Source organism: Hippoglossus hippoglossus, chromosome 7 (genome assembly GCF_009819705.1).
Source record: "Hippoglossus hippoglossus isolate fHipHip1 chromosome 7, fHipHip1.pri, whole genome shotgun sequence".
In the NCBI taxonomy this organism is placed as follows: domain Eukaryota; kingdom Metazoa; phylum Chordata; class Actinopteri; order Pleuronectiformes; family Pleuronectidae; genus Hippoglossus; species Hippoglossus hippoglossus.
In genome coordinates, this window is record NC_047157.1 from 27,372,092 (window position 1) to 27,399,082 (window position 26,991).

The 26,991-nt window shown below is 44.5% G+C and overlaps 5 protein-coding genes across 8 annotated transcripts in view; 3 read left to right on the plus strand and 2 right to left on the minus strand.

The window, feature by feature from the left end:
* The window catches only part of LOC117764219 (6-phosphofructo-2-kinase/fructose-2,6-bisphosphatase-like), a 96,422-nt gene that overhangs the window by 15,810 nt on the left and 53,621 nt on the right, over positions 1-26,991 (plus strand). The gene's annotated exons all lie outside the window — the stretch shown is intronic.
* Positions 373-6,149, minus strand: LOC117764230 (tafazzin-like). Its single transcript, XM_034589839.1, has 11 exons — positions 6,073-6,149; positions 5,119-5,234; positions 4,633-4,761; positions 4,113-4,158; positions 3,936-4,021; positions 3,765-3,845; positions 3,091-3,132; positions 2,860-2,922; positions 2,658-2,710; positions 1,624-1,701; positions 373-1,224 (listed from the first exon to the last, which is right to left on the minus strand). Exons 2-11 carry the CDS (start codon positions 5,225-5,227, stop codon positions 1,123-1,125), a joined length of 789 nt encoding a protein of 262 aa, XP_034445730.1. The 5' UTR covers positions 5,228-5,234; positions 6,073-6,149; the 3' UTR covers positions 373-1,122.
* LOC117764222 (nuclear factor 7, brain-like) lies at positions 8,564-10,076 on the plus strand. The gene is made up of 2 exons (XM_034589827.1): positions 8,564-8,589; positions 8,677-10,076. Exon 2 carries the CDS (start codon positions 8,694-8,696, stop codon positions 10,074-10,076), a length of 1,383 nt encoding a protein of 460 aa, XP_034445718.1. The 5' UTR covers positions 8,564-8,589; positions 8,677-8,693.
* On the minus strand, positions 13,369-20,865 carry LOC117764227 (mitochondrial carnitine/acylcarnitine carrier protein-like). Of its 4 annotated transcripts, XM_034589833.1 has the most exons (9): positions 20,031-20,754; positions 18,099-18,191; positions 17,511-17,638; positions 15,963-16,053; positions 15,062-15,179; positions 14,908-14,980; positions 14,716-14,825; positions 13,744-13,865; positions 13,369-13,598 (listed from the first exon to the last, which is right to left on the minus strand). In XM_034589833.1, exons 1-9 carry the CDS (start codon positions 20,130-20,132, stop codon positions 13,536-13,538), a joined length of 900 nt encoding a protein of 299 aa, XP_034445724.1. In that variant the 5' UTR covers positions 20,133-20,754; the 3' UTR covers positions 13,369-13,535. The 4 variants fall into 4 exon arrangements, with proteins under 4 accessions (XP_034445724.1, XP_034445727.1, XP_034445726.1 ...); XM_034589836.1 differs by lacking the exons at positions 13,369-13,598; positions 13,744-13,865 and adding an exon at positions 14,371-14,423 and having other exon boundaries at positions 20,031-20,753; XM_034589835.1 differs by lacking the exons at positions 13,369-13,598; positions 13,744-13,865 and having other exon boundaries at positions 14,480-14,825; positions 20,031-20,188; positions 20,750-20,838.
* On the plus strand, positions 21,595-25,899 carry LOC117764217 (V-type proton ATPase subunit S1-like). The gene is made up of 11 exons (XM_034589819.1): positions 21,595-21,766; positions 22,469-22,595; positions 22,887-22,961; positions 23,131-23,324; positions 23,438-23,478; positions 23,690-23,775; positions 23,972-24,115; positions 24,288-24,445; positions 24,847-24,897; positions 25,113-25,350; positions 25,466-25,899. The coding sequence occupies exons 1-11, from the start codon at positions 21,627-21,629 to the stop codon at positions 25,673-25,675; spliced, it is 1,464 nt and encodes a 487-aa protein (XP_034445710.1). The 5' UTR covers positions 21,595-21,626; the 3' UTR covers positions 25,676-25,899.

Below are 26,991 nucleotides of genomic sequence, written 5' to 3' on the forward strand. Positions count from 1 at the left end.
AGGAGGAATTCAACGTATTTATGTTTTCATGTAAACTCTGCATTTCTAATCACTGCTGCTTCAGGTCAAAAGGGTCGAACTTGTATTGTGAAGCAGCCACAGGATATGTACTGGACTGTATTTGTCACTGGGGTAAAGCAGTGACTGATATTTTCAGCAGCACAAGACATCGATCAGTTGATGGTTTTAAATACGCCAGGGAGCAGAAAGTGACCCGATGTGTGGAGCAAGAAAACAAATCACAACAAGATGCACAAAGACTTCCTTCTTCCTTTTCACTAAAATATTGAGAGTTTATTCAACTGTTGTGTAAACTGATACAAGAACGCTCCTTCATCTGCTCGGTGACTTTTATCATCAGTGACAGAGACTTTGGTTTAAAAATAAAAATAAAACGAGACTGAAATCTTAAGAATCGTGAATTGAAGGTTGAAGTTCTGGCCTCATGCATAAAAGTGTGATGTGTAACACGCCCAGAACACCACAACTGAACTCCTCCCCTCGTTACATAAAGGACACACTGCTTCCTGCAGTGATAATAGACGTTGGCATTGGGCGTAAATCATGACACGTGGAATCGTCCAACATTCTTGTCCTTCTCTGGACACTGAGCTGGTTGATGGTAGCAGAAAAACAACAGCTGACACACAGCTGAAGTTAATTTAGAAGCACTTAAGCTTCAATCTATTCTCGAAATTCTACAAACGTTGGAGATGTTCCTCTCCTCAGTGACGGACAGCACACAGGAGCAGCAGTGACTTTGAGGAATTCAAGGACCTCAGTCATCTGTTCTCCACAGTTTGTCCTGGAGCTGATCCTGTTTTAGCACCTGAATCGGATCGATGAAATCAAACCTTGAAGCCTGTTTGAAAAGTTACAGAGGAGTTTCTGTTGCACCCAAATTCACAGAAGAGCCTGATTTTCAATGATCACGATCCCAATGCAGCTGAAAAATCAAAACCACCTTCGGTTTGTCAGGATTCTGTGGATTCTGTGTAGTTTTGGGTGTTGCAGCGGAGTAGAGGATGTGAGCAGATACCATGAGATGTGGTAAAAACAGTCCCATGTTTGAAGTTACCCTCAGTTTTAGGGTAAAGGCTCATCAGTCAGATTGGCTGTGACTCAGGATCTAGTGTGTATCTGCCCATGAAGGGCCTCAGCCTGGGCCTTGAGGCTCCGAAACTCCCCCTGGATGAAATCAGTCAAAGTCTTTCTCATTTCCATCTGAAAGGAAACGTTAAGAGAAAGAATGTGTTGAAAATACATTAATATCCTGCTGATGTGGCACTTTTCCCTCAGCATGTTCCTGAGACGTTCACAAGAACAACCAGGAAACAGAAAGCCTCTGGCCAGTGGGTGGCGCCGGTGCAAGACAGCTGCAGCTAATAATCATTTTCACTGCTGATTAATCTACAAGTGATTTCATTGATAAATTGGTTGGTTTACACAAGTTCAAAGTTCCCAACTTCACATGTGTGGTGTTGTGCGACAGATTCATGTTCCAAGAAATCTGATATATGAAGACATCAAATTCCAAGGTAACATGATGAAGAATAGTTTGTATGTCTTTACTTAAAACACAGACTGTAAATCATGTACATGTGGAATCCAGTCTGTCCTCACCTGGCTCTTGTTTTCGGCTCGGAGTGATTCAACAAGGTCTTTCACGCTGAACGGTTTCCCCACCAGGACTGTGATTTTCTGAAAGGAAACCACCGTATACAACTGCCGTCACTCACAGGCGACACAAAGTCGAGAGAGAGACAGAGACAGAGACAGAGACAGAGAGACAGAGAGAGGGAGAGAGAGAGACAGAGAGAGACAGAGAGAGAGAGAGACAGAGAGAGAGACAGAGAGAGGGAGAGAGAGAGACAGAGAGAGACAGAGAGAGAGACAGAGAGAGGGAGAGAGACAGAGAGAGAGACAGAGAGAGAGAGAGAGAGAGACAGAGAGAGACAGAGAGAGAGAGAGAGAGAGACAGAGAGAGGGAGAGACAGAGACAGAGAGAGACAGAGACAGAGACAGAGAGAGACAGAGAGAGAGAGAGAGAGAGAGAGAGAGAGAGAGAGAGAGAGAGACAGAGAGAGGGAGGGGGAGACAGAGACAGAGAGAGAGAGAGAGAGAGAGAGAGAGAGACAGAGAGAGAGACAGAGAGAGACAGAGAGAGGGAGGGGGAGACAGAGACAGAGACAGAGAGAGACAGAGAGAGAGAGAGAGAGAGAGAGAGACAGAGACAGAGACAGAGAGAGACAGAGAGAGAGAGAGAGAGAGAGAGAGAGAGAGGGAGAGAGACAGAGAGAGAGACAGAGAGAGGGAGAGAGACAGAGAGAGAGACAGAGAGAGGGAGAGAGACAGAGAGAGAGACAGAGAGAGACAGAGAGAGAGACAGAGAGAGAGAGAGAGAGAGAGAGACAGAGACAGAGACAGAGAGAGAGAGAGAGAGAGAGAGAGAGAGACAGAGAGAGAGAGAGAGAGACAGAGAGAGAGAGAGAGAGAGAGAGAGAGACAGAGAGAGAGAGAGAGAGACAGAGAGAGAGAGAGAGAGAGCTGCTCACAGCACGCTGCTGTTTGCACATGTCAATATAAATTATGTCCATTTTGACAGACAGACACTTATCAGGGGGAAAAAAATGTAAATGAACATTTGTCGTTCCCACCTTGCCTGTCCGAGGAATGTAGGGCGCCATATTGGGCAGAACATCACTCAGACCTAAGACAGAAGTAGAACACAAAGAAGAACAAATACATGATCTCTATATGAACTCATCAACTTGCTCTCGGTATCAGAGTAGTGATCTATCATCTATGTACTGTAGATAATCTATATCTTCACTTCGGGGTACTGTGATGTGAACTCACCCACATGCCACAGCGGCAGGATAATCGGATTGAGGGAGCAATCTGCGATGAGCCGACCCACACCTGGAACACACACCAGGAAGTTTGAGACAGAACCACAGACACACAACAGGCAACACGGCTCAAGATAAAAACTGTCAGTATCGATTATAAAGTAATCGTGTACATTCATCTGTCCAGAGTATTGTGACCGGAGGACAGGAACACGACAGGAACATGAACCGTGCTCACCCCATTTCAATCGAATGAACTCTTCAGTCATGTTGACTTTGCCTGTGAAAAAGGAACGAGACAGAAAGTGCTTGATTCCCTTTACGATAAAAACTAAATCAAAAACAGAAAAAGTTCCTGCTCCGATTAGTTTGATGCCGAAGCATAAACCAATATCAGGCCATAAAGAAATCTGATACAATATATGAGCTGACGTAAACGATATATGAAAAATAAATTCCTAAGATGTTATCAAACCCTTATGACAGAGAAATGTAGCTGAGGTTTGATATTTTACAGTTTACCATAAACTTTATATAAACAATATTTATTTAACACAAATACAACCAAATATATAGAACTTAATTTAGAAAATAAACTATTTTTTAATGTTCAATATAAATGCTCATCTTTTCTGTATTATTTATTGTGTAAAATGTATTTGTGGCCACAATATTAATGCTGACCCACATATAATGATTTTCTTTTTTACATGAGTCAAATCATATTTCATGCTCAAATGCACGCACGCACGCACACGCACACACACACACACACACACACACACACACACACACACACACACACACACACACAACTCCGAACTGATCAGATCGCCTGAGACAGATGTTCAAACCAGGTGTGAACGGGACGAAAGAGAACAGGACGATAAAGTCACAGGAAGGTTCACGTACCCTCTGGAAAGATGTGCACCCATTCTCCTCTGTTCAGTTTCTCCAGAATAAAATCCATACCTTTCTGGTAAACGCCGTCACCTGGAGAAAACATGTAAACGCAAGTGGCTCATTCACACAGTTGTTGAGTTGCGGTGGGGGGGGTGATGCAAACAGCTGTGTGACCCTCACCTCTGCAGACGGGAACACACTTTCCACGGCTGAAGAATCTGGAGTACAGCTCCATGGTGAAGCAGATTTCGGAAGCTGCGGGGGTCCTGTCCATCAGCCACAGGTGGTTCAACAATCATCATCCAAAAGATTGATCAGTTTTCTACAACTGAGAGGATGTGAGATGAAGAAACTCACCAGCGCATCTTGTTGAAGCTCCACAGCTGTCGGAGCTGCAGCACGCCTGTCGCAAACACAGGTTTCTTACAGCGACTGTTTCTGAATGGACTGTGTTCAGTTCAGGTTTTGAATTTGGTTTATTTCACACAACATAAATACAAAATACATAAAGGAAATGTTAAACGTATGTGTGGGGTGTGATAGAAACATGTCTTATATGAAAACCACACCCAAATATGACTAAACAAGTAATTAAAACATACAAAATCTTCAGTATAGGTTATAAAGAAGTATAAAAGATTAAATTTGACATATATTAGTATAAGAGAAAAAATATAAAGGGAATAATATGTAGAATGAATATCAGAATGGAAAACAGCTCATTTTCATTGCAAATCAAATGTTCAAACAGCAGATTTCTAATTCTCCTTTTGTACGCGGACACAGAGGAATCCAATAAATGCACATTTTCATTCCACAAGATTAAACTCTGACCACGAGATGTTTTATGATGTGTGTGGTGCCATATTGTCTTTACCCCAGATGTGTGGGTCGTCCATACAGGACTGGTGATTGGACAGAGTGATGAGGGGTGTGTCGGCGGGGCGCTGGTCGATCAGGTTCAACAGAACCTCGTGGTTTTGGACCTTCAGACGGTTCATGTACTCTGAAGACGCAGAGATTGAGAGGGAGAGGGAACAAACAAGAAGCAGCAACCAATGTTTGCACAAAATCAACAGTTTTATTTGACAGAATTAATAATGCAGAATAAAAGAGCATTTATTTTTACACTTTACACACTTTCCTTTCTGTATATAGTAATTTATTCCACAATTTATGGTTAAAGTGTAAAAATATCAAACCTCAATTACATTTCTATGTCATAAGGGTTAGATAACAACATCTTAGTAATTTCAAACTATTATTAATAATGTATATGGGCTTATATATATGCATCTGCCCCAGGAATCCCTGTTGGTCTGGCTGTAATCTGCACGTATATAAATGACACATTCCCACTCACTGGTCCAGAAGTAGGAATAGGAGCCGACCATGCCCATGATCAGGGAGCCGGAGATCCTCCAGGCCAGAGCAGGGCACTGTGGGAACGGCCATCTGACCTCCAGGGGCATCTCTCCAGACTCTGCATCCACAGACACACACACACACAATCTGAAGATTTAGTTACTGATTTATATTTTGTATTAGAAAATGTGAGATACTTGAAGATACAAAATGGCCACACAATGGCTACTCTGACAGACTGGATGGTTTAGTTTAGTGTGACACTCCGAGATCATGAGTTTATTATCAGATGCTCAGGATCATAAAGTCATCCTGACTTCAGAAGAAGATCAATCTCTCCCACATGTGAAGAACAGGAAGTCTGACTCAGCAGCAGGAGGTTCAGCTTCATGTCTGCTCATCACTCAGCCTCCTCATTAATAAACAGATTCATTCAGAACTTGGGATGTTTTCACCAGAGAGTCAACATCCAGGCTAACGTCCAGCAGCTAGCAGGAGTTAGCCTGTTAGCCACAGTTAGCTCCGCTCGCAGACACTGTCTAACACACCGTAACACACTGTAACACACACCGTAACACATCGTAACACACTGTAACACACATCGTAACACACTGTAACACACTGTAACACACACCGTAACACACTGTAACACACACTGTAACACACTGTAACACACACCGTAACACACTGTAACACACACTGTGACACACTGTAACACACACCGTAACACACTGTAACACACACTGTGACACACTGTAACACACATCGTAACACACTGTAACACACCGTAACACACTGTGACACACTGTAACACACTGTAACACACCGTAACACACTGTAACACACACTGTGACACACTGTAACACACACTGTAACACACTCCACACCGTGTGTGTCTGAAGCTACACATTAAACACGTTAACACTTCAGGGAATAAAGGAAACATCAGAAACACACGTTTATCTCGACTTCACCCTCTCCTGCTCTCACTCTGACGGACACACAAACCGGAAGTGGACGCCCCGCACTGCACTGTGGGTAAGGTAGTCTTCTGGAGCAGCCTCTCGCTCTGAGCTGGCTGCTGACAGGAAATGACGTGACCCAGAAGCGGAAGTTGATCTTCTGTTGTTTTCACCATAGACTGTATATAAAAACTATATATAAAAACTATATTATACAAACTGTATATAAAAACTAAATATAAAGACGGTCCCCTGCTGAACCTTTGTTTGACTTTTCTCTCTATGAAGAATTTACCTGGAATACATTATGAATTTATGGTTAAATACAGATAGTGTGCTAAATTAAACTATTAAAATAAAATCTGAATTATGCACGAATTATGCAGGATTTGATGTAAACGAAATATTCTTATAATTTTCTGTGAACGAGAGATAAAAAAAATCGTGTTTTTCTTATTATTAGTAGTAATAATAATAAGGATGATAATATAAATAGATGGTATTATTTGTAAGGTTATACAACATTGTGGTAAATACACAACTCTTACAAAGCATAAAATTGGTAAAAATGTAAATAAATAAATATATCCCAATTTAATATTTTGAAAGAAATGATAATAATAATAATATGTCTATGTGTAAATTCAAAAGTAACTAGGGCTCCGTTGTAGCACTGACGGGCCCGAGCTCATGCATTTTGAAGCCTGTTGCGGTCGGTGGAGAGAGCGATCAATGACCAAGCGCACGTCTCTGCGTTGCATGCGTTTTGCGCACTGCGGCGAGGACAAACGCTTCACTTCCTGCGTCCGTCACGCGATGTCGGTCCTTGCCTGCTAATTGCTCATTACGGTCATTTTATGTAAATTGAATGATAGTTGTAAAACAAAGCTTACTTCCTGTTGCCAGTAGGTGGCGCCATCAATATTATTACATACGGACTAATAGATCTGTTCAAGTAGGGGCTCTGATGTAGCGTGAGCAATTTTGTGTCAATTAGACAATGTTACAACAAATCAATTTTCACACTGATCAGTAGGTGGCGCTATGACCCTGCACTAATATTAATATATGGAGCTGTTCAGGTCAGGATTGTGATCATAGGTCAGTAGTTCGGGGCCGGTTGGATAATGCAGAGTGGATTTACAATGTACTTCCTGTTTCATGGTGAATCAGTAGGTGGCGCTATGACACTGAGGAAATATTGACACATAGAGCTGTTCAGGCTTGGACTATAATCATGTGACAGAAGGTTGGTAGTGATAGGACGATGCACACTGGAGTTATGACAACATCGTCTCCCTTGGCGAAGGATGATCCTTCGCCGCACCTCAATGTTTACACGCTTTGAGGAAATGTCACAATTCTGGACACGGTTCTGTGACTTGACTGAGCTCATTTGATCTGTATATTGTAAAGCAGCCAGGAGCAGTGCATCAAATATAAAACATGTCACTTCCTGTCGCCAGCAGGGGGGGCTTTGACAGTGAGTCAATATGGACACATGGATCTGGTCAGGGCGGGACTGTGAATGTGTGAATGAGGTTTGAGGCTGATGGAACAATGCACAGAGGAGTTATAAGAAATCACTCTTTTTTGGCAAATCATCAACATTTCACGCCACGCCCACCGTGTGACGTACACTTTAAAAATTCTCTTTTTACTCTTAATCATGAGCTAAAGTTGTCTCTCAACATTAATTGACAGACATCAGTAAGTTTAATAGAGTTTCCAACATATCAACAATGTGTAAATCATTGAGCTCTTCAGCCCTGGGGAAGAAGGTCCTGGGCAAACCATGCTCTCACACTGCCCTCTAGTGACCAGTATTGCAGCTGCAGCTCAATCATCTTGATTTGACTCATCAAACTTTAATGCCACGTCACGGTCACACCGTGTGACGAAAACGCAAAATTCGAGGTAGTTTATATTTCCATCTTGTTGAGATGAAACTCATCTCAATATGAAGTTGATCTGATGAAAGCCCGACTAATGGTATAATGGTAATTATGGTTATAATAATAATCATAAATAAAACCCTCTTTTAATTTCTGACATTGTTTCCATTTGTTTGCACTTTGCTTCTGTCTCTTTAATGTGACTTCAGCTCTGCAGTTACGTCACAGACCCCCCCCCCCCCCCCCTGCACTTCCTGTTAACACTTTCACTCTTGCAGAACTTCCTCTGAACATTAAACACTCAGCAGATCACGATCATATTCAAGCAGCTATTTTACACCAAGTCTCTTGTTTGTGTGAGCTTGTTGCTGCCAAATGACTTTTGACCAGTTATCAAATCCAAGGCTTGAATTACTTTTTACAATCGTGTCCTGACACACCAGAGAAACCAGGAAGCATCTGCTCCTCCCTGAAGAGACGCAGGCTGAAAACCAGACGATCACATTCACCTTCCAGACCAAACTGAACCAAACCAGACCAAACGTCCTGAGTGAGTCCAGCTACAGGAGAGAAGAGTCACACTACAACCTGCCGACGCTCCACACACTGACCGTGAGTTTAACAAACACCTCGACTCAGAGAGGAAGTAAACCTCAGTGAAGTTCGTGGAGCTGTGACTGACTGACTGTCTGTTTTCAGCTTCACCTGGAGACTCAATGGCTTCCAGATTAGAAGATGATCTCTGCTGTCCCGTCTGCCAAGAGGTCTTCAGAGATCCTGTCATTCTGTCATGTAGCCACAGCTTCTGTAGAGACTGTGTGAAGAGCTGGTGGAAAGACAAAGAAGTAAAAGAGTGTCCAGTTTGTAAGAGAAGACATTCAATGCCTGAACCACCTTGTAACCTGGCGTTAAAGAACCTGTGTGAGACCTTCTTACAGGAGAGAGATCAGAGCTCTTCACATGCTCTCTGCAGTCTGCACTCAGAGAAACTCAGACTCTTCTGTCTGGACCATCAGCAGCCAGTGTGTCTCGTCTGCAGAGATTCAGAGAAACACAGTGACCACAGATTCAGACCCATCGATGAAGCTGCACCACAACACAAGAAGCAGCTTCAGGAAACTCTGGAGCCCTTGAAGGAGAAGTTACAGTGTTTTGAACATGTTAAAGTAGAGTTTGAAGAAACAGCAGAACACATTAAGGTCCAGGCCGGACTCACAGAGACGCAGATCAAGGAGCAGTTTAAAAAGCTTCATCAGTTTCTGGAGGAGGAAGAGGAGGCCAGGATGGCTGCACTGAGGGAGGAAGAGGAGCAGAAGAGTCGGATGATGAAGGAGAAGATCGAGGCTCTGAGCAGAGACATCACGGCTCTTTCAGACACAATCAGAACCACAGAGGACGAGCTGAGAGCTGAAGACGTCTCGTTCCTGCTCAACTACAAGGCTGCAGTGGAACGAGTCCAGCAGCGCCCCCTGCTGGATGATTCACAGCTGGCCTCAGGAGCTCTGATAGACGAGGCCAAACATCTGGGCAACCTGAGCTTCAACATCTGGAACAAGATGAAGGACGTGGTCTCCTACAGTCCTGTGGTTCTGGACCCAAACTCTGCTCATCCAGAACTCGTCCTGTCTGAAGCTCTGACCAGTTGGAGAGCAGGAGAGAAACAGAAGCTTCCTGACAATCCAGAGAGGTTTGATCATTACCCCTCAGTCCTGGGATCTGAGGGTTTTAACTCAGGGACTCACAGCTGGGACGTCCTGGTTAGAGACAGTAGAGACTGGGCACTGGGTGTAAGAGCAGAGTCTGTCCCGAGGAAGAGATACAAACTGTCTAGATCATGGATAATATTGTTCTATGCAGGTGAATACTCAGCACGGTCACCATCAGGATCATCTGATCTCTCTGTGCAGAAGATCCAGAGGATCAGAGTGAAACTGGACTGGAACAGAGGAGAACTGTCGTTCTCTGATCCTGATACTAACAAACACATTCACACCTTCACACACACTTTCACTGAGAAGATGTTCCCATTCTTTTTCACTATAGATCCCTTGAAGCTGTTACCTGTGAATGTCTCTGTGACGCTGGATCAGAGCAGTTAGAGAGAAAGATTTTATTCATCATGTTTATTTCTTCAAGAGAAATCTGCTGAATCTAAAAGTTAAACTCGTTATTCTAAAGCTTTGTTTATTTCTCCTTTTACTTCTCACTCGTTTTTATTTCTCCTGTCGACTTTTCCACGTGTGTAAAAAGATTTCATTATTTTCTGATCTTTATCTTTGGTTTGTTTTTTACTTTCATGGAAAATGTTTTCTATCATTTAGATTTTGTGTGGATCCATGAAGTCGAGCAAACTGATGAAGATCCACATAAAAACACATTTATCAATAACAGCTGATCATTGTTCACGTTCAACAAACTTTATTAAAACTCACACATGAGACATGATTCATGTTTAATCACATAACGTCTGTTCACATATGAAATAATCCAACATATATGAACATTTGTCTGTTTGATGTGATGAAGCCAAAATGATTCTGTCTGTAAACGTGTTTATTCAACAGCAGCCTAGTGATGTGATGTTAATATTGTGATAAAAATAATAAAATCTATAAAACAGAAACAGAGTTTTGACCTTTTTTAAGATGAAATGTAAATATAACATTAAAATTACTCCAGAATACGTACATTTTCACCACTTTCTAATTTTCTGCAAACTTTGGTAACGATTGGAGCATGTTGAAGCCCTCAAAAAGACAATTCATTTGCCTGAAAAGAAATAATAAAAAAAGATTATTATAATAATAATAATAATAATAATAATAACGGGCCCGAGCACATGCTTTGGTATGAATTTGAGCGTCTAGGCCCTGAAAATCCTTCGAAATACAGTAGGGCCTCCCACCGGAGGTGCTCGGGCCCTAATAAGACAATGGGTTCGACTAAATATCTTTGTACAACTGTTCAATGTATTAATTTGTGTCAGGGCTGGTTTGAGCCTCCAGGGGGCAAAATGAGTGTTTTTAATAATCCCTCATGTTGGTCTCTGGCCCTGAACTGAAATCCCCTTCACTAGGTTTGAATGACCTTAACCCTTGTGTTGTTCCTGGGTCGAATTGACCCAGAGTGTGTGTGTGTGTGTCTGTGTGTGTGCGTGCGTGAGTGCGTGCGTGTGATCATACGCAAGCCCTGGCCGGTCAGGGTTCGGGTTAGGGTGACCCAAGGATTGTCATTATCCAATTCTCCTGGGGTAATTGAGACCAATGGATTGTCATTCTCGATTGTCATGGGGGGGTCATTTAGACCCAGAGAGGGCGCTGTGGTGCTCTGTGGGCTCATTTAGACCCACACCTGATTCCAATTGAAATCAAGGGGGGGTACATTAGACCCACATATAAGTCTCAGTGTGCCACTCTCTCACGGACCATGGCACGATGTCGCGTCAGGAGCGTTTCACCAGAGAACAGGTTCTCCAACAGCTATTCTCCCAGCAACCATCCTCTGAACCCGAAGAGGACGCGAAAGAGCCAGACCGAGAAGCGGACGGACAAGGAGATGGAGAAGCAGACAGAAAAGCAGACCGAGAAGAAGACAGAGAAGGATATGGAGAAGCAGACCAAGAAGAAGACAGAGAGGACGGAGACGGAGACAGAGACAACGGCGATAGCGAAGAAGACGAAGACGACGACGGTGACTACGAAGACGACGACGGTGACGAAGACTACGACCCAGTGGGTGATGCTTCTGCAGATTCGTCATCCTTGGAAGAAGAAGAAGAAGGAGGACAAGACCAAGGCGACACCACCACCACCGGACTCGTGGAAAGAGAGACCTTCCCCTCAAGAAACGGGGAAATAACATGGTCCTCGAGGGCGTACGGCCGAGAGGAGGGCCACTGCTCCTGTCGTGTTCTTTTATCCTTAGGTATTATTATGTTATGTTATGTTATGTTATGTTATGTTATGTTAGTTATGTTATGTTATGTTATGTTATGTTATGTAGATAGCGGCTGCTAGTCCTCGTCCTCATCTCATCTCCTCTCTTCTCTTCTCCTCCTGTTGTTCTCCCTAGGCCGGTGTCCATTCCGTCAGTACATGCCCAGCAAGCCGGCGAAATACGGGATCAAGTCGTGGGTGGCCTGCGATGCGAAATCACGCTACGCTTGGAAGATGCAAGTGTACACCAGAAAGCCGAGCGGCGGACACCCAGAACGGACCCAGGGGTTGCGGGTAGTGCTCGATGTAACGGAGGGACTGCACGGTCGTAACGTCACGTGCGACAATTACTTCACCTCCTACGAACTCGCGCGGCAGCTCCTGGAGAGGAAGCTCACCGTGGTCGGCACTGTTCGGAAGAACAAGCCCGAGCTCCCGACCGGGCTGCTCGCGGTCAAGGGAAGAGAGGTGTTCTCATCCAAGTTCGCATTCACGCCCACCGCCACTCTGGTGTCCTACATCCCAAAGAAAAACAGGAACGTGGTGCTCCTGAGCACACGGCACCCCGAGGCCGACATCAGCGACCACGAGGACGGGAAACCGGTCATCGTCCTGGACTACAACCGCAACAAAGGTGGCGTGGACAACCTAGACAAGGTGATCGGAACGTACAGCTGCAGGAGGATGACCGCGCGCTGGCCCCTGGTCGTCTTTCACAACATCCTCGACGTCTCTTCCTACAACGCCTTCGTGATATGGAGAGAGATCAACCCCGACTGGATGCCGGGCAAGCGGAACAAGCGGAGGGTGTTCCTAGAGCAGCTGGGAAAGGCTCTCGTGACTCCGTTCATCGCACGAAGGGAGCGCACCCCCCGCACGGACGCGTCCGCCGCGGTTGTGAAGGCTGTAAAAGCCGCCGCCGCACAGAGAGCTGTTGACTGCGACGCTCGACCCGAGCGTCCGGCCTCCTCCATAGCCCTAGCAGCAGCCCCGCTCGGGGCGAGTAAGAGGAAGAGGTGTCAGATATGCCCCAGGAAAAAGGACTGTAAAACTCACACCATGTGCCGCGGGTGTAACAAATACATCTGCAAGGGCTGCTCACTTGTCTATTGCCCTACGTGTGCGTCCTAATATGGGGTGGGCTATGTGAGGGGGCCAACACAAGGGTTATGACATTTTCACATTTCATTTTATTGTGCACATTATTACAAATGACTGCCCAGACTACCGGAGGCTCAGGTGGTGACCCAGTGAACACACTTTTTATTCAAACACTTTATTCACAAAGTTTATAAAACACTGCCTCGGTGCCTTTACACAAGAGAAACAAACACTGATTCATATTTTCTAAAACATCTGAATAGTTTTAAAAAGTGATCAAGGCTCAGAGCTGACACTTCAAATCATACATTCATAAATGTGCCTGTACGTAAAACCAGTGCTCACACAAAGTGAGTATTAAATCATCATTTAGAAAATGTATTTGTAAAATTAAATGTAAAAATACATTTAGGAATACAAAGATTCTTCACATTTGACCTGGTGAAAATGTTCAGAGCTGCAGAAGTAACTCAGGAGAGAAGCCGGACCAGACGGTGACTCTTCATGATGAACTGGTTTATTTCACCAACTGGGTGCGATCACGTTTAATCCCTTCAGAGCCACTTCGAAGCCCAGAAAACAGGCCTGAGGGAGAGAGGAAGGAGGGAGGAGCTTCAGTGAAGACATTCCAGACAGATGATGGAGAGAGTCTGTGCTTTTCAGACAACACAGAAATACACGAGTGGAGAGACAGAGCGATACTAATGACATGAGAGAAGCTCAGTGTTACCGCGTTGGCAGGGAAGGCTCGAAGGAAGACGGGGTTAAATCCCTTGTAGAGCGCTTTAGGGCCTTCTTCACGCAGAAGTGTTCTCAGGACATCCATAATACCTCTGTACTTCCCATCTGCAGCTACACACACACACACACACACACACACACACAAAGTTAGATGACAGTAAACTCTCTCTCCCGCTTCCTGTATGTGAAGAGATTTCAGACATGAACTGTGTAAAACAACATGTCTGTTCATTTCCTGTAGTTAGTGTCTGTGAAGCAGCAGCAGCAGGTTGTCGGGTCCGACTCGTTCACACCAACAGGAACATCCAGGCGAGGGGCGGAGCCTGTAGAGCAGCAGGGGCGGAGCCTGTAGAGCAGCAGGAGGCCGGACATGACGTATAAACTCTGCTGTGGAAAGATCAGTGTTGTTGTTTACAGCTCATCCACACCGGCGTCGGCCCTCAGCACCAAAAGATCTGGAACCTCCTCGTGTTTCCAAGTGGACGTCTTCGTCTTCTACGTGTCTGCTCCTCTTCTTCATCCTGAGATGTTTGGGTTCTTCCAGTTTCACGTCACGTGTTAGAAACCTCATCAACACGTCCACTCGCTCTCTGGGAAGCTTCCACACATTGTCCTGCTGTGTCCTCACATGGACTCACTCTGACATGTTACACACATTTTACTAGGAGGCTGCAGGAGAAGATCCAGAACATGTCCAGAGACACTGACTCTGACATTAGTTCCCACATAGAGAACCTGCAGAACATGTCAGGAACACGTCAGGAACACGTCAGCAACATGTGAGGAACATGTGAGGAACATGTCAGGAACACAGTGAGATCAGTATTGAGCATAATAATGAACATTTGGTTGTCGTCATTCAGCAGAAGAACCAACACACCTCCAAACATGACCAAAGGTGAGTTTACATGCATGCAGCAGAGGACGTTTTGTATATTATGAGCTTCACGTCGACTCAGACCTGTCTGGAAGTTGGATTTGAGGACGTCGGGAGGAAGAGCGATCGTCCAGTTTAATATTCCTGCTACGCCACCGGCCAGGAGGATGTTGGGGGTGCTCAGCTGAGAAACACTTGAAACACACAGCAGTAAAATCAAAGGGAGGTTATCTGAGGTTTATCAGCTCTTTGTGCAATGTAACCATGGATACTCACCTTTGACCCTCAGGTGTCAGGAAGTGTTTGAGGTATTCATATGTGAGGAAGTAGAGACCATTAGAAGGCACGTCTGTGAAGCAGAGGAAAACCAACATGGCTGTAAATCCATGCTGCCCTTTGGATTCAAACCTCAAAACAAAGCAAAGTTCACCTCTGATCAGAGTGAGCAGCGTCCCTTTGTAGACGCTGCGGATCCCCTGCTCCCTGTACAGCCTGAGCGCACAGTCCAGTGGACCCGCGTACCTCGACTTCCCGCTGCTCGCCTGCACCTGGACAGATGCAGCACTTCAAGTTAAAAACAACAAGACCTATCATCACCTTTTAAAGTGGAGAATACTGAGGAATCCAAGGCAACATCCACACGACTCAGGTTTAGTTAAAAGGGCGTTTCCAACTAACTGCACCAGTGTTTTGGCTTCGTATCACTTTTAATGCCCTCCCACTTACACCCCTGAAAACGCAAATCATGTGACCACTGACGTACACTGGGCATGCACGTGTGGATGTAAACAGGAAGTATTTGGTTGTTAGTTGCAGAAAGAGCTCGGAGACAAAGGAGAAGCACTAATGTCGAAAAGTGACTGAACAACAGCTGAGACCGGAGCCTGACCAATCAGCGAAGGCCAACTCATGACTGAAGAGAGCCAATCAGCAAGAGGTTGTCAGAATCTCAGCTTCTGCTCGTCCAAACAAAAATGCAGCCCCGCAGGTTTCAAACTCAAACGGGACCAGCAGAGTTTACACACTTCTCTGTTCTCTGTCTAGTGAGGACACCAGACGTCTCTAAAGTAGAGGTGATGAGTTCAAATGAAAAGTGAGTCGTGCCCAGAGTTCCCTCTCTTTCGGTTTTGGTCTCCACCACCTCCTGAAGCAAACATCTCTGCGGCAGCTCTTAATTTTTTATCCTTTAAACTGTTGATGCCTCATCTAGAAACAACACGAAGGTTGCGTCAACACGAATAAAACCATCTCTGTCTCATGGAGTGTTTCACATGAAAAACAAAGCAGGTGTCGGCACGCTTTCACCCCCCACCTCCCATGATGCACCTCACCTGCAGTAAACATTTGATCCTCTCTCCTGGAGCCACAATCACTGTAGTGAAGACGCCTGCCAGACATCCAGACAGGAAGATCTGAGAGGGCCTGAACACAATAGAGCAGAAAATGAAAGGTCAGAGGTCAAAGTATGAAAACATGGTCCAAAAACACATTTTCCCATCATATGATGTCATGAAGAAGCCAGAAAATGACGTCATTCATTTCTCAAAAAATTCAGGGGCCACGTAGACTGCGAAGGCCAAACCGACCTGAGACGTCTGGTCTGCAGAGGATTTCCTCCTCCTGCTCTTTTTGATGTTCCCCAGCAACAGAGCTGCTGGACACGGTGACAACGCCCGTGGGTTTTTAATGTGTGTATCGTTTGCTGTTTGAAGCAGCCTTAGAAACGAGTCTAGTCATGACGCTGTGATGCAACCTGTCTTCACACGCAGCCCCTGAATTGAGGTACAGCTTCTATGAGGTCAGATGAGGACTCATAGAGTAGTAATGCATTCACTTTTCCAGCCAATTCCAATAAGAAAATGTCTCCAGCTTATTTAAATGAACCAATCCTTCCTCAGCACCGCCTGATTGAGGTGGCCCATTTAAAACTCAGGGTGTGATTTCCTTTTTATTCATGGGAGTGAAACTTTCAACAGCGTCTCTCCTGGAAAACAGGTGTAATGGCAGATTTTGCATTTGTGTAATGTTTAATAGAAGAACAGATATGTATTTAGAAGAAGTAGATAACAAATGTTTTCTGTGACTTAACTACGGAAGTTGCAGAAGGAAGTGTTTATGGCCCCCACATGTGTGACTGAGCAATTGGTCACAGCAGGGGTTTTACTTAGTGTGTCTGATAGAGATGGGTGAGGGGACCTCTGCATTGTATACAGGACTGGGGTCTTTTGATGTTGTAAATGAAGATAGAGGATCTCGGAGACAGACTGTCTCACACCAGAGGACACACCAGAAGTCACACCAGGAGATCTGAGACGGAGATCTGAGACAGGAACTCTGCCCAACCTGGTCAGAGATCAAGAGGCTGAAGAATACCTTTTGGCTCCTCGCAGGGAGGAGCTTCTGATTGTATAAGTGAAGTGATTCTCCTATGCTCTGTGCTCATTCTGTACACGTTACACTAGGTGGCTGTGTGGGGTGAGCCCACCTGCAGCTGTTAGAATTGAACTTTCCGAGAGACAATGTTATGTGTGTATTATTATACAATAGAGTATCATTATTAAACAGAAACTGCCACCACACAGGAAACAAATGTTCAGGGAGCATCTGCAGGAGGGGGAGCTGCACTGAACAGAGCTCAGAGGGAGAAACACCAGGACGGAAGCAGCCAACACATTCTCTACATTTATAGCTCGAGAGGCAGATGGAGTCAGAAGGAACAGGGCTTATGGGGGGGGGGGGGGGGCAGGGTAACGTGAGGAGAGGGGTGTACTGCAAATGAGCGAATGAAATCAGGGGGAAGGACAACAGAGAGACGGTTTTATATAGATCACTATTCCAGGTATTGTGTGTGTGTGTGTGTGTGTGTGTGTTTTACTCACGTTAGAAGTTGGCCAGGATCCGTCTGCTGGAGCTGTTTCCCCAGACCGAAGCCGAAGAAACTGATGGCCATCATCGGAGCCACGCCCGCCAGCGGAGCCCCCATTCCTCTATAGAGGCCGAGGATACCCTGAACACACACACACACACACACACACACACACACACACACACACACACAGCTTATTTAAAAGTTTACACATGGGAACACAGTATTTTTCTTTGTGTTAAAGTATTTGTATTCATGTGAGATCTCCTGAAGACCAACTGCCTTCAAGCTCATTTTCAATTAAAACAACAGAAATTGTTGTGTAGTGTAAAAACATTTTGTGTGTCAATAAACACAAAATGAGACAAAGCGGTGCAGCGGAGCGAGATGATGCACTGAACAGGAAACATGTGTAGTCATGTGACCTTCATGTCACGTCTCCATGTGGTTTGAACTCTTCTTCTGCAGAGGTTCAGTGTTTGTTCACTGATCAACACTTACATTAGCATTTTCTTTTGCACTGTTTTTGGAACATTTAACTGTGCACTGTAATATTTAGTTGTGTGTGTGTGTGTGTGTTTGTGTGTGTGTGTGTTTTCACCTCTTTGGACACAGTCTTGCGGAAGCAGTCATATGTTCCTGTGTAGAGGACATACTGAGTGCAGGAGGCTTTGGGCTGTGTTTGTAGCCTCACCTACAGAACACACACACACACACACACACACATGCACAGACACACACACACACATTTTAGAAGGAGGGGTTAAGAGATAAGGGCACCACCCTCCAGTGTCTTTTTAGTGTCCCTGATAAACAAACTGACAGCTAACTGGATAAACTTTATATTTACATACGTTAAAAACATGAATTATTTCATTTAAGTCCTTTTATTTGCTTGTATTTGTGTTTTCTTTATAGTTATTAACATAGAATAAACATTTTCAACTTTTCTAGTCTTGATGACTCTCAAAGCTCTTTACAGTTTTACATTGACACACACATTCACACAGAGCATCTATTAGCAGCACTTTGTTGTTCTATGAGGGGCAATTCGGGGTTCAGCATGTTGCCCAAGGACACTTCGGCATGCAGGAAGGCATGGGGAAGACTGGGGATCGAACTGCCGACCTTCAGGTTGGAGGACAACCGCTCTACCCCTCAGCCACAGCCAACCATGTGTGGTCTTGAAGTTGATCTGAAGTTTTACAGACTCTTCTCTGCTTCAGGGTGTTGAAGCTGCAGCTTGTTGACATTTTAAGCTGATTTATCACTAATCCTCTCAACCTCCAGCTGATCACTGACTTCATGTGGTCACACTCTACCACAGTGAGATACAGTCACTTATATACACTCAGTCTGTTATATACACTCAGTCTGTTATATACACTCAGTCTGTTATACAGTCTGTTATATACACTCAGTCTGTTATATACACTCAGTCTGTTATACAGTCTGTTATATACAATCAGTCTGGTATACAGTCACTTATATACACTCAGTCTGGTATACAGTCACTTATATACACTCAGTCTGTTATATACACTCAGTCTGTTATATACACTCAGTCTGGTATACAGTCTGTTATATACACTCAGTCTGTTGTACAGTCTGTTATATACACTCAGTCTGGTATACAGTCTGTTATATACACTCAGTCTGGTATACAGTCTGTTATATACACTCAGTCTGTTATACAGTCACTTATATACACTCAGTCTGTTATACAGTCACTTATATACACTCAGTCTGGTATACAGTCTGTTATATACACTCAGTCTGGTATACAGTCACTTATATACACTCAGTCTGTTATACAGTCTGTTATATACACTCAGTCTGGTATACAGTCTGTTATATACACTCAGTCTGGTATACAGTCACTTATATACACTCAGTCTGTTATACAGTCACTTATATACACTCAGTCTGGTATACAGTCTGTTATATACACTCAGTCTGTTATACAGTCACTTATATACACTCAGTCTGTTATACAGTCTGTTATATACACTCAGTCTGTTATACAGTCTGTTATATACACTCAGTCTGTTATACTGTCAGCTATATAGAGTCTGTTATATGCAGTCAGTGCTCCAGAAACACAGTGGAGGTGATAGAGGTGTTGCTCTCTAAAATAACACAGCTCCAGAATGTTACACAGTCAGTTAATAAGAGTCAGTTATATACAGTCAGTCAGTTATATACAGTCAGTCAGTTATATACAGTCAGTTATATACAGTCGGTCAGTTATATACAGTCAGTCAGTTATATACAGTCAGTCAGTTATATACAGTCAGTTATATACAGTCAGTCAGTTATATACAGTCAGTCAGTTATATACAGTCAGTTATATACAGTCAGTCAGTTATATACAGTCAGTCAGTTATATACAGTCAGTCAGTTATATACAGTCAGTTAATAAGAGTCAGTTATATACAGTCAGTCAGTTATATACAGTCAGTCAGTTACATAAAGTCAGTTATATACAGTCAGTCAGTTATATACAGTCAGTTACATACAGTCAGTTATATACCTTGATGGTATCCAGTGGGTGTCCAGCCAGCAGCAGACACGCTCCACCTACTCCTCCGGCCACGAAGTTCTTGAGCGGAGAAACTCTTGTTTCTTCCCCCATCCTCTGCCCGCATGGCCCGGTACTCACACCGAGTCTCACCGGACAGTCCCCGGTACTCACACCGAGTCTCACCGGACAGTCCCCGGTACACACACCGAGTCTCACCGGACAGTCCCCGGTACTCACACCGAGTCTCACCGGACAGTCCCCGGTACACACACCGAGTCTCACCGGACAGTCCCCGGTACTCACACCGAGTCTCACCGGACAGTCCCCGGTACACACACCGAGTCTCACCGGACAGTCCCCGGTACACACACCGAGTCTCACCGGACAGTCCCCGGTACTCACACCGAGTCTCACCGGACAGTCCCCGGTACTCACACCGAGTCTCACCGGACAGTCCCCGGTACACACACCGAGTCTCACCGGACAGTCCCCGGTACACACACCGAGTCTCACCGGACAGTCCCCGGTACACACACCGAGTCTCACCGGACAGTCCCCGGTACTCACACCGAGTCTCACCGGACAGTCCCCGGTACACACACCGAGTCTCACCGGACAGTCCCCGGTACTCACACCGAGTCTCACCGGACAGTCCCCGGTACACACACCGAGTCTCACCGGACAGTCCCCGGTACTCACACCGAGTCTCACCGGACAGTCCCCGGTACACACACCTCAGCTCCGCCTGTCTCAGCCTCTGTGTGTGTGGGAGGGGGAGGGATCGTTTGTTTGTCAGTGTGTGTGTGTGTGTGTGTGTGTGTGTGTGTGTGTGTGTGTGACTGCTGTGACGTCACAGTCTACTGGGATACTTTGTAAACTTTGTGTTTGTGTCGTGTCAGCTGCTCCAGAGGAAACAGCGACATCTGGCGGTGAGGTGAAAAGAAGAATCACTACAAATAAAGTGGAATTCTTGATCAATTGATCTTATAATACGGGTTTATGAATATGTTGTATATATACAGTACATATAATGTATTCAATGTCTGTTCATGTTTACTTGTGTATTGTAGGCCTGTGTTGATTTACAATTTGAAACTAAATGAGTGAAATGTACATTTTATTGTATATTTGACATTTTGATTGGTTTGAAGAAGAAGAAGAACAAGAACATTATAATACATATTCATGTGTATGTTATATAGTTTATTGTTATTGTTCTTGAAGTTTTGTTTTGTTTGAAACGAAATTTACCTCAAGACGTTATATTTATTTTACTTTAAAATAGAAAAGATAAAAGAAAACGTGTATTGTACGTGCTCCAATGTATGCTGTGTATTTTTTATTGTTTAGAATTTTAGTTTTTTAACTTGAACAAATGTTAATGTACATTTTAACAGTATATAGAGGTTATATAAAACCATTGAGATGCTGTGAACTGTAAAGACTTGTGTTGAATTGGTTAATAATAATAATAAATAATTATTATTATAAGTTCTTATTATTAAGTTTTTATAACACGTGATGAGGAAGAGGAGGCGGAGCCGCGTCACGTGAGCTCCCTGACTCTGTGACGTCACTGAGTGTGTGACAGCGGGCAGAGTAAAGATGGCGTCGTGTCGGACTCCGCGGCCCCGCAGCAGCAGCGGCCTCCCCGCGGCTCTGCTCGTGTTTCTGGGCTTGTTGAGCGCACTGAACACGGGGAGCTGTGACGAGCAGGTGCCGCTGATCCTGTGGACGAGTGAAGGGTGAGATAAGGAAAGAACGGCTAGCGGTTAGCCGCTGCAGCTAGCGGTTAGCCGCTGCAGCTAGCGGTTAGCCGCCGCAGCTAGCGGTTAGCCGCCGCAGCTAGCGCTTAGCCGCCGCAGCTAGCGCTTAGCCGCCGCAGCTAGCGGTTAGCCGCTGCAGCTAACAAGCAGTTGTCTGTTTCATATAAACACAGACCCTGGTTCGTTTTAACATGTTGATAATTGATTGACAGTTACACTTTACACTCGTAATCAAACATCGGGTGAGAACTGAGCAGTGGTCGTGATGAGTGACAGGTGTCATGTCGCCTGAGATCCGACGTCAAACGGTCTATTTCTCTGTTTTTCTCTCTTCGTGTATTTATTCGTTTATCTGTTCATATGCATATTCATTTCAAGGTCATATTTACCCACAATGCACCTGCTGAGTGGGGCAGAGAGAAGCTGTGGGGCCCCCGGTCCTGAGCCCCCCCCCCCACTAACCATCCACCTCTCTACACCTGATATTAAGCAATGACCTCATTTAACTGACAACAACAATCTTGAGAAATCATTATTCGTTTAATAAAATTTGTTGACGAATACAAGCCAAATCAGAAAATGCTGAGTATTGTGTGTATGTGACTGACGGCTCAGGTGATGCCGGGTACATGCTGAAACGTTTCTGGTATATTTAAAGGAACTGGGCTGTTTTTCCTCCAGGGTCTCTTATCCTCGTCAGTCCCCTCCCACCGGCGGCCACATTGTCGGGCAGCAGCAGCTCGCCACCTACCTGGAGAACGCTCTGAACGTGGGGCCGAGAAATGTGGTGCTGTTCCTACAGGACAAGGTACAGACACACGCGTTTGTCTTTGTGAGGACAATCATCACCTCCACCAAGGAGGTTAAGTTTCCATTACAGTCTGTCTTGCTGAAACATGAGCTGAAGACTCTCATACAGGCAGGTTAAACACAGTGCTTTGATGGTGGCAGAGTTAACGTTAAGAAACAAGCAAAACGCAGGTGAAGGTGAAATGAAAGAGGAAAAAGAAGTGGTTAAACTCACACATACAAGAGAAAGTCACTGAAACAGAGAGATAATAAAAGGTTTTTAAATTCTTCTTCTTGTCTTTCTCTCCAGATGAGCGTAGAGGACTTCACCATGTATGGAGGAGCGTTCGGAAACAAGCAGGACAGTGTTTTTCCCAACCTCGAGGTAGGATCATGGTTTAAACTCCTCATCGGTTCATCCAGTTTGATGCCGTACGATTGAGTTGGAGGAAGAAACCAATCTTGAAAGTTTCCATGTTAAAGGTTATTATTCCTGTGTTATTGTGAAAACAATGTGTTCTTCACTGTTAGGTTTTGTGTCTCCTGTGTCTCAGGGGGCTCTGATGTCCTCGTCCTCCCCGCTGGTGCTACCTGCCGTGTCCTGGCCGGCCTCTAATGCAGTGATTGGTCAGCTCCAGGACCAATTAGAAACCTCCCCTCTGTACATGGACCCTGAGACTCTGAGTCAGCTGAGACTTAACGCCTCCTCGCCAGCGCTACTGGTGTTCAGGCTGCCCTACGGCGTCGGGTAGGCACAGGCATCAGAGGGAGATCAGCAACAAATTATTTAACTGACATATTCAATATTTTTGTGAAGATTGTCTCAGTATCTCACAGTTTTCTCGTCTGACTTTCTCTCAGGGCTGATCTGATGTCTGCTAAAGAAATTCTCAGTGGAAACGGTGAGTCTCTTAAACCCATTAAATACCATTACTCTGCATCACAGCAGGGTTTTGTTCTAACTGCTGTAATGTGTTGGACTCATTCTAAGCTCCGACCTTGAGTTTGTTGTTCATTAATATAATAAAATCTTTGAATTGTCTTCTATATAAAAACCCTTGTGTTTTTCTATCTCTTTCCTGATTGGCTGTTGGTGCACATGTTGTCTTTCAGACGAGGTGATTGGTCAGGTGTTGAGCATCATGAAGACCCAGTCTGTTCCATACACAGCCATTTACACAGCCCTGCGCCCCTCACGGGTTAGTGAAGGGGTTTATTTGTACCATTCTATCTTTGCTCTAATGTTTTTGTGATGAACTGATTTGTCTGTTTCCTGTTTGCCCTAAATTCTTCCTTTCTATCTTGTGAAGCATCTTGTAACAGTGTTTTTGAAACGTTCTGTATCAATAAGGTTTATAGTTTTTATTCATGTTTTGGTATTTTACGTCTGCGCAGGAGGCAGCGTCTCTCTCCATGGAGGCCGGTGTGGGCGGAGGACGCTCGCTGCTGCAGGCCAGAGGAGGACACAGGGAGAGGGAGAGGGAGAGGCAGCAGAGGATCAAGGAGAAGGCTGAGATCTATGGTCCAGTGGAGTTTAAGGTGGAGTGTCTTGGTTACAGCCTTTTACGGTGTTTGGAGTCTGGAGATGTTTTATTTTTCTTGACCAGTCACATAAATAGGCTGAAGCCAACGAAGAGTCGATCTATGAATGAGCTGCGTGTTTGTTTCCGGAGTAGTTCCCCCTGACCTGCTCCCTCGGTCTTTTCTTCAGGAGGGGGACGACACCTGTATCCTCCTGTGGGCTAAGGGCCTCTCGGTGAGCATCCTGCGGAGCGGTCGCTGGGAGGATCACGACCTGACCCCGTCCACCTTCGGAGAGGGAGTCAGCCCGAAGCTCCACGGCTCGAGCTGCGACACAACCAGAGCAAAGTAAAACCATTTACTTTAAAAACAGACGAAAGCCTCTGTCATGGTGGAGGTTTTGTTCAACGTGCAGTGTGTGATGCCTGATGTGGATGTTGGGGCCAAATCTATTTTGTTAGGAGTAAAACATTTGCAATACGGATAAATCTGCAGATATGTTTATACATATATTTGTTGAAAAATTGTCTGATTCCTGAGCTGTCGTTATCAAATCCTTATGACAAAGAAATGTATTTTAGTTTTGATATTTTACAGTTTGAACATAAACTTTATTATAAACTATAAATATATAGAAAACATTTACGTAGAACTTGAATTAAGAAAATTATCTGCAGATTAATAACTAATTAAGATGTTTGTCATAAAAAGTGGATGTTATTTAACATTTTTTCAATTTCTTTTTTCAGGTTGGTCCTTAGTTATGAGAACGTCCTCGGCCACCGCAGCTTTAAACTGATGTGAGTTTACAAACATTTTTCATCTGGTCTTTAATTAAAAAATAATAATATATAAAGTTACCGTCTCCTCCTGAAAACTTTAACAATCTCTCTCTCTCTCTCTGTGTGTGTGTGTGTGTGTGTGTGTGTGTGTGTGTGTGTGTGTGTGTGTGTGTGTGTGTGTGTGTGTGTGTGTGTGTGTGTGTGTGTGTGTGTGTGTGTGTGTGTGTGTCCAGCTTCGCTATGAGCCAGCGTCTCTACAAGGTGTCTGCACGCCGCTGGTTCACGCTGGACGCTGTGGAGCTGGAGTACGACGGGACCAAAGCCACATTCAACGGCAGCAGAAACGTCTACGCCCCCGCTGAGTACTCGTACCGCTGCGAGTCCGTCACCAGCTTCCGTTGGCCGCTGCTCGTCCCGCGCTCGTCCAAAGATCCGGCCAATCAGTGGAGGGTCTCGTTTGAAGACCTCCAGGTAAGATGGGGATGGTTTTTATCTCCAACTATGTTATATTTCTGTCGTCATACTTGTAATTTACTACTATTAAAGCATGAGTTGGAGTAAAGAAAAACCCTCTTTCCCTCCACAGATTCAGGGCTTTAACGTGTCGGGCGGTGAATTCTCGTACGCCAGCGACTGCGCCGGCTTCTTCTCTGCTGGTATCTGGATGGGCCTGATGACCAGTCTGCTCATGGTCCTGGTTCTCACCTATGGCCTGCACATGATTATGCAGCTCCACACGATGGACCGCTTCGATGACCCCAAGGGCCCGGCCATCTCCGTCCCCCTAACAGAGTGACGTCCGTCCTCCTTCCTGTCCCCTCTCTCACTGCAATGCTTCCTCTTCCTTTACATTCCTCTCCCCCCCCCCATCTGTAGTTGGGCATTACACAGCATCTAGTGAAGTTGTCAGAATAAGAGTTTATTCATCATACAACATGTTTTTAAAATGTGTGTCCTGAGACTGAAGAAGCCAGTTTCCAGGTGGTTGATGTTCGAGTTTCTCTGAAAGATAAAAACCTGGAGGAAACCTGAATTAAACCAATATTCAGTTTGCTGCACAGCAAGAGAATTTGAACAGTTACTGAATTTGTGATTTCTCTCTCTGAGGAGCTGCTGTGAAACGTCAAATGTTAGAACCGAGTCCGACGAGAAACGGGTTAAAAATCTCTCATCCTCCTGAATGTGTTCTTTGTTGATTCTGTAAATATCTTCAGAGCAGTGGAACATTTCCAAACATGGCAGAGTGTTTATCCTCCAGAGAAACTTGAACACGAGGTTTCAGACCTCCCTGGATCAATATGTCCGACATGAAAAGGGAAACAACTGTACATATTGGGTCATAAATAACTTATAAAAGTGAAAAGTATTATGAAATGCTATTTATTGACGAGACTACCGTCGTTTGTGTGTTTACAATTGTGTCTGTGAGTAAACCAGTGAAACGTAGTTATTGAATGAAGGGAAACGAGATCAGGACAAATGATCCATCAATAATATCCATTACATTCCGTTCAGTTTAGGTCAAAGGGACGAACTCGCTGACATTCAGATTTTTTAAATTTATTTATTGAAGAACTGAACTACAGTCAAACATTTCCAGGTGTTTCTGAATAATCCTCATGGTTTTCTTACTTTTCAACAGGAACTTTGTTTCTTGACTCAAATTGATGACGTGCACTGAAATATGATAAATGTGAACTTGTTATTTTTCTGTTATTTATTTTGTGTTCTGTTGAATTGTGGTGAATATTAATAACGTGAGGTTGTGAGTGTGGTCCTGTGTCGTGCTGCTGCTGCTGTGACCCCAATAAAACATCTGTGAAAACACGTTGTGCTTCAGTTTCAGACGTAAACTACATCAAACTCAACCTGGAATAAAAACCTGTATTAAAAACTAAAAATACTGCAATGCAGTTGTGTTCCTCCACCAACCAGTGCAGTTCCAACTGTACCACAAAACCTTTATGTGAAGCAACGCTGCCATAGAGTTACACCTCGGCTAAAGGCCTCACCAACACTGTCATTGTTTACCTACCTAACTCATCTCCTGTCAACTTACCACACAACTAAAGAAAGTAAAGGATCCTTCAGTCAATTATACATTTAAAAAGC

What these genes read in the sequence shown, in the direction of transcription:
- LOC117764230 (XM_034589839.1), bottom strand. Translation starts at nt 5,227, where the DNA reads ATGCCCCTGGAGGTCAGATGGCCGTTCCCACAGTGCCCTGCTCTGGCC. An exon ending in GTGTGTTCCCGTCTGCAGAG is followed by an intron (nt 3,846 to 3,935) that starts GTGAGGGTCACA and finishes TGTTTTCTCCAG; the next exon opens with GTGACGGCGTTTACCAGAAA. An exon ending in ACATTCCTCGGACAGGCAAG is followed by an intron (nt 1,702 to 2,657) that starts GTGGGAACGACA and finishes GTTTCCTTTCAG; the next exon opens with AAAATCACAGTCCTGGTGGG.
- LOC117764222 (XM_034589827.1), top strand. Translation starts at nt 8,694, where the DNA reads ATGGCTTCCAGATTAGAAGATGATCTCTGCTGTCCCGTCTGCCAAGAG.
- LOC117764227 (XM_034589835.1), bottom strand. Translation starts at nt 20,132, where the DNA reads ATGGGGGAAGAAACAAGAGTTTCTCCGCTCAAGAACTTCGTGGCCGGA. An exon ending in GATCCTGGCCAACTTCTAAC is followed by an intron (nt 16,054 to 17,510) that starts GTGAGTAAAACA and finishes TATTGTGTTCAG; the next exon opens with GCCCTCTCAGATCTTCCTGT. An exon ending in CTGACACCTGAGGGTCAAAG is followed by an intron (nt 14,826 to 14,907) that starts GTGAGTATCCAT and finishes GTGTGTTTCAAG; the next exon opens with TGTTTCTCAGCTGAGCACCC.
- LOC117764217 (XM_034589819.1), top strand. Translation starts at nt 21,627, where the DNA reads ATGGCGTCGTGTCGGACTCCGCGGCCCCGCAGCAGCAGCGGCCTCCCC. An exon ending in CACCGCAGCTTTAAACTGAT is followed by an intron (nt 24,898 to 25,112) that starts GTGAGTTTACAA and finishes GTGTGTGTCCAG; the next exon opens with CTTCGCTATGAGCCAGCGTC. An exon ending in TCTCGTTTGAAGACCTCCAG is followed by an intron (nt 25,351 to 25,465) that starts GTAAGATGGGGA and finishes TTCCCTCCACAG; the next exon opens with ATTCAGGGCTTTAACGTGTC.